The sequence below is a fragment of the Folsomia candida genome, unplaced genomic scaffold (assembly GCF_002217175.1).
Source record: "Folsomia candida strain VU population unplaced genomic scaffold, ASM221717v1 Fcan01_Sc006, whole genome shotgun sequence".
Taxonomy (NCBI): Eukaryota; Metazoa; Arthropoda; class Collembola; order Entomobryomorpha; family Isotomidae; genus Folsomia; species Folsomia candida.
Genome location: NW_019091198.1, coordinates 3,974,891 through 3,984,627, shown reverse-complemented (window position 1 = coordinate 3,984,627; position 9,737 = coordinate 3,974,891). Strand labels below are relative to the sequence as shown.

Below are 9,737 nucleotides of genomic sequence, written 5' to 3'. Positions count from 1 at the left end.
TGCAATGCGCAAATTTCGCAGCAGCAGCATCATTAGTACATATGTATCTGGGCTGATGAATGTAAACAGAGCATTACGGTAACTGCATCTACCTGATTTATTTTTGACACATTGTGTTCGAATGTAATATTACACGAGACGATTATAAAACCATTCCTATTATTTCAGGATGATGATCTTCACATAATTTTTCACTTTTCAGTTCTCAGTTTCTGCCACAACTACAAAAATGACTTGCTCGCTTGTGTCCAGAAAAAATGCAGAGTTCTCAGATATTGTTTTGGATTTTGTTTAATAATGTTCTCCTGCTCGTATGTACAATCGGTGGACGAGGGAAGGCTGCATTATTAGAGGCACAGATTATTTTTACATGTTGGTTGGTTTGTTGGTCGAGGAATGATCGAATGAAGCACGGTGAGCGTCTCATCTCGACCACTCTCGCTCCTCAGTTGTGTTTGCACCTTTGCACAGGTAACTAACTCTGCGTTCTACCTGAAAATCAGACCCAAGTGAGACCTTAGTTCTTCCTCTTGAGATATATGTTCACAATATACATTTGAATAATAATAATAATTCTGCTGCTCCATTACTTGCGAGCCAAGTGTCAACCGTGTCCTTCCCCTGGTCAGTATGGTGTGAAAAGGGACTGCACTCTGGAGATTTACCAATAATAATAATACCCAACTCGTTCATTTATTTATGAGACTATTACTGAGTGACTGATATGCTTCTCTCAAATGGTGTCGGTCTTGTCCGCTCTTGCCACAACCTTTACACCTTTACCTGAGAATCAGTCGCATTATTATCTTTAGGAGATAGTTGACGAGGAAGGAAGGTGCGGTTTTGGTGGAATAAGAATATTATAACATTTTTGGGAGTTGTGAAAATTCAAGTGCTTATTCTTCATCCAAAAGGCGCATTATTTACAGTTGCGACTTGAACATTGTCATTGTCGTCGTCGTCGTTGTCGTCAACGGCCCCACCCCACGTAGCGTATGAAGTGGTATGAATTTCATACAGGATTTTTGGACAGTTTGTTTTTGGCCAAATTGTAAACTGAGCTGAATATAGTGGTCAGTGAGGCTGCCAACCTGGCGTCTTTCGCCATTTAACTTTCGTCTACATTTAAGAAGCGTGCTTTACACAGTTTCGTTTTGACTCTAAAAGTTTGGTCTGCTGCACTTTGTGATTGTTTCAGAAAGAAATGTGAATATGTGCCAGTTGTCCACGTTTAATTACCCAGCGGTTTCAGCTCCTTTACTTTGTATAATGTAGAATTATTTGTTACATCCTCTCTGAAATGAGCCAGACTTACAACAAAATACATAACAAACTATAACACAATGGAGGAACTGAAGGCAATTAAGAGCCGTGACCCTAAAAATGCGTCCAACGGAATAGTAGCAATCCATCCTGATGAATTTCTGGCCTTTCGTGAAAATTTGGGATTTTGCAACGCGTAATCATTCACCACTTCTCCGAGAAATTCTCAATCCCATCAAATTATATTGCATAATTCTACATAAACTACCTATTTAGAAGTATCAATAACACAATAAAGTGGACACAGATAAGTGAGCAGATTGATAACACGTAGTAGTACATATATGCTAGCTACCTATGCATATATGTGTGCATACCGCATATATTTTTAACACACACGACGACGAGAGCTTACTCGTGGTGAGTGCGAAGTGCTGAAGTGAAGGGTTACAATGAATTGTTGAATCAAAGCATCCAATTTCTCTCGAATAAAGTTTGTACAATATAAACGAGCCGTGAATGAGACGTGATCAGTCAGTTAGTGTCGGTTTGCATTCCGTGTCGGACAGGGACGCTTCATACCGATTAATTGTTCCCACGTCCTGAGCTGGATTTATATTTATACGCTAAATATATACACTAATTTTGCACTTTTGTATAGTATGTGTCTGCATGACTGACAAAATCTTTCAAGGTATCAAAGTCTTAGTAATATATTGATTATGAAGCTCAGGGTCTCAAGATAAATTTGAAATAATTCAAAGAAAACCAGATTTCGTGTCAACTCCATCAAAGTTTATCTGTCCACATTTACAATAAATGACCTAGAACTGAAGATAAAATTAGACAATAGTATCCAGCCAAGTGTAATTTGATACTGTGCTCCGTCAATTGGTGAAATTGTGGCCTAAACAGAAAACAAATAAGAAATAACTTAACCAATACAAACAAATAACTAAAAGTGTATCGATCACTGGAATTTTTAGTGAAACCGACTGATTTATGAGACAAAAAGACAACCTTTCACAAGTGCGAATAAGATCACGATAAATGATTTTAGTTTTGATGATACATCTACAATTAGAGTGAATGTAGAAGAGTGGGACAAGTTTAGCCTAGTGCTAAAAACAAGGGTGATTTCGGATAGGATATTCCCGAATTTTCGGGAGTTAAGATAAGTGACAAGGCCCACTGAAGCTGTGGTGCTGCGAAGGGAAAGCGGACGGTTATCACACCGTTCCGCTTTTTCGTGGCTCTCACTAGCTTGGACTCATGTCCTTACAAGCCCCACATGAACACAAAGTAAGTAACCTCCTTCTTTTCCGTCTTCTTTTGGTGACAGATATTTACATATATTACATGACAAAGCGATCAAACTGGGCGAGATGAGTCCAAATGTACTAAAAACAGAACGTTGTGCTGGACTCTCAAATGGCGAGACGATGGTCTCGCTTACTTGTGCGTCGTTACAGGAATGTGTCAATTCCATGAACGATGACCAGCGTCAGTTCTTAACGTCACTACATGTCACATTTTCAACGCGCGTGGGGATTTCATCGTTCACATATGTAAAAGCGGGATGCGTGTACAATTACATTTATTATTATGGTTTATTTCTCATCCGAATTAAATAAAATCATGTAACATCATCTTGGACAGAGTAGAAAACTGGACCAAAGTGTTACCACCCGGTAATGCTATATGGCAAGGGTCAGGTTTATTTATTTGGCAGCATGTCGAGGAAACGTGCTATGGGACAAAATCCTACCGATCGGTTCGATGGAGGGCAGAACTAAGAAAACAAATGAAGTGAGAGTCAGTCCACTGGTATCATCGTTCTATGTACTTGAGTAATTGTTCACTTATGGTTTAGTTTCGGTCAATTTCTCGAACCCCAGAGGCAGACACACTGTTGTGCGATGACCAGAGGTGGCGGGTTGGGTTTGTGAGCTAGTGAAAATTATTATTAAAAGCGAGAATGCGTCTCCTATTACAATTGAGAAGAAGTGAGCAAGGTATGAGAAAAGACTAATGGGCAAACTTTGCTGGATGTGATCGCAGTGTGGTTCGAGTCCAATATTTCAATTGTACATTGGTTTCTTGTTCATATATCTCATTGTCAGTTCCATTCTAAAATTTTTAAAGTCAAAAGTTCTAAAAGTGCCCTGTTCTTCGCTTCCCCTGTGCCGTTAGCTTTTGACTTTGCCTTGGTGTTTAGTTGACCAAAGACAACGGAGAAGTGTATCCTCTCACTCTCAACGAACTCAGGTATCCGTCCATCCATCCATCCACCCGTGTGCACTATGTATTTTGGTTCGGCGTTCAGGTGTAATGAAATTTTATGACCGAGTCGGGCTGTAAAACATTTCTCTAATACTGGAGAGAGGAAAGGCCCTCCTACAGATTTTGGAATCTCTGTTTTGTTTTTCCGAAAAACAGTGAGCTAAGCTCCTCTTCTTGCCCATGGACGTACGAATGGACGGACGGAAGGTAGTCATAGGCATGCTATGGCACCGCATCGGAAGCTCAGCTCTGAAGAAGAAGAACGAGACCCAGTCAATTTCAATTGTTGCAAGATTTTAACGTTTTTAAAATTTACTCTTTAAAAATTCACGGCCTCGAAGCACAGCCACCACACTTGCCTAAACCTACCAACCAACAAATAAATTCTCCGTCTGTCCAAGGCATTGTCCTATTGTTTGTGGCCACCGTATTATTCCTGGATAGCGAGAGAGAGAGGCAACGCTATACTGCTGGCATTCCTCCATCCAACCCATAACTATTATGTGTCCACCTTTTAACTGAACTCTTCGCTCCTAATAAATAGTCGTCCCAATAATCCTGCCCCAGAAAATATCTCAATAATGATGGGTCACTTCGTGTTGAGACTTTGTTATCCGGTTGACTTTCACATCTTGAGAGTAACAACTAACTGTCTCATCGCGAGATTCCACGGCCACAAGAACGAGAACTTGAGTGAACGCTGCATAATATACCGCATGCACAATTAGTCAGCTCAGTTACAGCTCAATTCAAACCTCCAACATCTTTTTGACACTTTAGCTCAGCTAATGCTCTGCTTTGGCATTTGTCCATGAATTGAATTATGAATCATTTGGGGCCCATCCATTCACAATTTATTTTCTGGGTGGAAGCGGCACGAAAAGTGATGGACAGCATCTTATTTCACTTATTTAAGGGCCCCTTTGCTCAAAAAAGGCTTAATTGGTGATGGTGTGTTGGTTGAAATTAATTTTAAAAGCTAAGATATCCACCTACCTACCTACCCATCTACCTACCCATCTACCTACTTATGTACATACGTACTTACTAACTGCAGACTATAATAAACGCCTAAAATCCTCAACTCTTTCAATTTCATATTTATGGTCAGCAAGTTCAGTCAGGTGTGGAAACTATGAATTGCACTAAACACACCACAAGGGCCGTTTTCTGTTGAGGTTGAGGTACATTTGTACATACACGCTCTTTCAGCATCTTGTCTGTTCTAATAAAAACTGAAATACCGATGGCATTTGTTTTCATGATTCGTGATTTATCGAACTGTTAACACGTTTCTAAATCTCAAGAAAGTGTACAACTCGTGACTACATAATAATTCTTTTTCTTTTGGGCGTGGGATGTGCAAGTGTTATGGAAAAAATATTAATATGACTTAAAAATTAGAGCAACGTGTATGCTCAATTTAGCCCTGAAAAACCTGTAATAATAACGTGTTAAGGAATTGTGTTAATACGTATTATCACGCTTCCCAGAGGTATCTGATAACCAAGGGGATTTATAACATTAATTATATTTCGTACGTCAAACAAGCGTCTTTAATGAAAACTTGACATATTCCATTATACGAATTGCAACAGTACAAACACAGATCTTGAGGCTGTGCTGGATATTTGTGGTTTAAGTCAAGTATGGAGATCAAAGTACTACTTCTACGAAAATACATGTGCAGTACGAACTAAGGACATGCTAGGCGTACATACATATTACCTGTACTGTTCGATTATTTGATGGATTGACGCACCTATATTTACCGAATTTTTTCAAGGTAATAAACCAAGCATCAGCCAGCAATACACACGAGCTTCTCATGGAACTGAATCTCCACACATCAGGTTGCATAAGGTATCACGTGGGAATAAAGATCCTAATGCAGTGTACTTAGCATCATTAATAAGACACATACAACGCATTTATGCCCATTCATCGTAATAATGAAAATTACAATCGAGCTCTGCTAATGTTACACACAATCGTTAAACCTTCATCCGACTTAAGTGCTGACAACAATGGCAATTCAAAATCACTCGAATGACAACTTCACACATTAAAGTCTGCCCTCATGCCCTCTGCTGCGGTTTCTCGGTCGTACTCCTCATCAACTCGCTAGACAGAAGAAATTCTGTCTTTACTTATGTAATGCACAACCTGACAATGGCCAAGTATTTATGTGTATGCAGAATAAAGAAAATAACCCACCACGATGGTCCGCATGGCCCAACTTTACACAATAATCTCGTCTTGAATTAATATTTGGATACGATTATTTTTTGCTAAGAAATATCGAGGAGACGATAATTTATGGCACTTATTGTATCTTTTTAGTCGTCCTCGTCCCCAAGTTTTATTTTAATCAAAGTTTTGTTCCATAAAATAGAAATATGTATATGAGATTTGTACTAAATAGTAAAAGAAACTCGTGTCAGAGTTGGAGTTTAAATGGTTTTGAATGATTTTTTTAAACGAAATCGTGATTTCTTATATTATTAGATTAACCTAAAATTGAACACTCAATTGTTCCTTATACATAAATAATTTAAGAAATGAATTAAACTTGCGTCAATTTGTGCCCATTCGAATAGATTCTGAGAAATAATGCATAAAATTAATTTCAAGGAATTAGCCATAAATTGATTAAGGATTCGTTACACTTCTCACCATGGACAAATCTTGACACCAAGAACGACAGGTTAAATCAAACGGGTTGTGTGGAATTTGGTTATTTTAGTATGTATGTGTTTCTCATATTTCCCAATAATTTTGTATGTGCCGGTCTAAAGCCTACGTGCGAGAAAGAGAGTGATTGGCATTTTTTCTTTGTTATAAATTTAGTCTTGTTGCTGAGAGTGAGAGAGAATGAACAAGTTTTTGATAATTGATCTTTATAATTAATTTCTTGAGTGTGATCAATTTAATTGTTGCAATAAATAGTTTTGAGTAAATGAGTAAATCCCTGTGAGGTGTCAACAAAAGTTATTGCTAACTTAGTTCACGTTAAATTCTCTTCTCAATTAAAGTTTAGTTATCTTTTCCTTCCACCCTTCACTTCATTTTCGTGGTACGGTGAACGACGGGTAGTTTTTCACGTCTGACCCAACAGGTTGGCTGGACTCGTATCATATTTTTACTCACTGTTATAAAAATATCGGCCACTCACAGCATGGGGTTCAACGTATGAACACGTATCCCAATCTCCACCTGAGATTGACATTTCATTTTTATCGAGAGTTTGGTAACAAGGAGATGAAAAATTTGACATTAATTGTAATGATACAGCCGTCTTAAGCTTAAACCTGTGACTGCAGTTTTCGCAAGTGGATTGCAGATTATGAAGATTTTGGTAAAACGGGTTCTACAGGTTGAGCATAATTCGTACGTTTGTTTCCTTGGAATCATCATCGGCGAGATTTCTTTTATTGGATGAAATGATCAAGATTTTACAATCAAGGCCAACTGACCTGTTGCAATAAAATACGAGTATTAGCAGCTAAAAGATCGCTTTAAACTTTTCGTTGGTTTCTTACTTCGTTACTAGCAGTTTTTTTTATCTCGAAATGTTTACGATTTTAATTCTCCGTCCTGTGTCACATGAAATCATGTCTGGACATTTCGCAAGAAAAAGTTTCAAGGAAATAATAATATTGGACAATTGAAAAATTGAAAAAAGTTCCTCCTGCAAAATTAGATTACGTCGTTAAACCTAACCACGATGATCTACACACAACCAATTATCTCGGTTTGCCTTAATTAACCTTATCATTGACAATCTGAATCGGTGGTGGCAATAAAATCCATGAGTTATTGCTAATATGTAACGAAGGCTGTCTGTCAATCAAGTATAGATAGATTCGTATTGGCTTAATTGGTTGACTCATCCATGCAGTTGGATGCTTCAATTATTCTTAATCTAGGTGGTGTCGACGCGAAATAAAATATGATTTTTCTTTCCTTGAGCCATAAATTTTGTCCTCGTAAATTGCTACCAGTCAGTTCACGTAAAGAATGAGTAACCAGCTGTATTACATAATATTCCATGTGATCTGCAAATCCCAAATTCCCATGAACGTAGATACGTATTTAGTATGCTGATAATCCTATTATTTAAAATTGTCATCTCTCATCTCACACTAATCAAAACCCTTTCGCTGCTTCTGTGAAGCGGTTGGCGATGACGTTCACTTTTTGATTTTAAGCATCATTCTACCCTCAGTGAAGATAACTGAAACATGGAAACAGTCTCAAGTTGTCTACACATGTTAATACTCGCACAAATGTGGATTATGAACACACAGTTTTCAAGTCTTGTGTGGATGCCGAGTTCTTTTTAGACTTCTTTGCATTTAAATTTAAGACCTCTGGGAAACGCATTCTCCAGGCTGCGCTGAGGAGATTGATGTTAGATGAGTGGTTTAAGATGAGATGTTTAAATGTAAAACTGTGTTCATTCAATTCAACTCCTCACTCACTGAAAAGTTGGAACAAGTAACAAGTTGTTTTAATTGAGGTGAGGCACTTTTTGAAATTTTACACTTATTTCTAATCTTAATTGGCCATGGGCATGGAAGTTAAGAAGTAAAAGGGAAGGGTCGTCTGGAAATGTGTACTTTCTACCGAGGTTTTTCCATCATATTTATTATAGTAAATAGTCTTTTGCCTTCAAGTGCTGAATACAGATTAAATTTTTGAATGTACATAAAACTGTTTTGAAGTCAAAAACATTAACAAATGAGTAGAAGGAGATGATTTTGAATGGATGCAACATTTTTGATCTTTCATTGAGTCACATACCATGCATGCAACTCATGAAATGTATAACATTAGTATTTGTTGATATTTTTGATGCAGGAACATAAACACATCCGTAATTCCTATCCCTAATTTATGGGGTTTGATAATAAAAAAATCTTATACAGACGATGCTTGCCCAAGATCCAAACAACTTTCGTTCAACATTGCGCCTCTAAATAAAAGTTTTTGTCAACATTTTTACAATGGAAGAAACGTGCCAACAACCCAGATCCACGCCACCCTTTGCTTTTCCTCATGCAGATGAGAACAAGATGGTTTTAGTTGGAGATTCGAATTAAATTGTTATGCAAGGTTGTAACCACATGCACACGGGATGGATGCCTGCAGAAGATAAGCTTGGCTGGTTAGGTAAGGTTAGTTTATTGCAGTTGGTGTTCCTCAAATAAATTTATTTCCTGACCTAACAATTGTTTAATGGTTCACGTACTTATATGAAATTTTAGTATAATCTCAGTAAGTCATTCTCCTGCGGGTTGGAGGAAGGGGCATCCAATGGTAATTCACTCGAGTGCTTGTGATCTCTCGGAGGATGAAGAGTGACTTACCTTTTGAGACCCCCGTCGTGTTTTAACAAGATATTTTCTTCTTTCATTAAATTTATCCGAGAGCAACCTTTATGCCCAGAGTCATATCGCTTTAATACGTTTATTCAATTCCCACTCTCATAAACTAAATATATTACGGATTTTTTCGTTTCGAGTTATTCATTCCGTACCGAATGCATTTCTACTGGGCAGTCATTAACGTTGTCTTAATAAGTTAAGTAGCCAGTAATTTTTTCATGAATAATATAATGTTGTCATAATTTTATTTTTTACGTGTATTGACTTTTTAAGGGTTTAAGCTCTATATAACTTGTCCCACTAGAGGCGACTAGTCGTAATAGTCTAGCAAATAGATAGTGGAGGTTTTCCTTACTATTAAGGAAATGAAGCTGCCATGCAAACTGCAACAAATCCTGTTAACGTTGTATCATGATTCACAAATTTAATGGGACATATAATTGTTTTATTAGTCGTCGATACAAGGTTCTTCTATCCCATTAGTGATAATCTAGATTATTTTCATTGCAGATTCTCAAAAAATGTACCGCTGTTCGTTCTCGATACCTTGGAAATTTCCTATCAATTCAACTTGTTAGGATTTTGATCACCGTGAACCCAGCTAATTCATGTGTGAGTGCAGGTTGAAAGATTTCTGCAGAGATCAGTTTCCACTAGAAAATCAAAAGTTGACCAAGCAGGAACAAAAGACAATCAACTTTTGTAACAAGATTAAAAACAACAAGGTCCGTGTGCATATAAAGCTTTGCAAAGTAACGAACTCGGAGTGGACGGAACAATTGATAGACGTGACCAGTGCTT

At 37.6% G+C, this 9,737-nt stretch overlaps 1 protein-coding gene across 2 annotated transcripts in view; it reads left to right on the top strand.

Moving 5' to 3' along the window:
• The first annotated feature begins 218 nt into the window (after positions 1-218).
• Positions 219-9,737, top strand: part of LOC110850943 (fibroblast growth factor 18) — a 41,328-nt gene continuing 31,809 nt past the window's right edge. The window contains exon 1 of one of the 2 annotated variants that reach the window (XM_035852996.1): positions 219-2,565. Coding sequence is in view for 1 of the 2 variants with exons in the window: in XM_035852997.1 (XP_035708890.1) it covers positions 2,555-2,565 (11 nt within the window). In the remaining variant the exon portion in view is untranslated. The remainder of the gene's footprint in view (positions 2,566-9,737) is intronic. The other variant, XM_035852997.1, reaches the window with a different exon arrangement.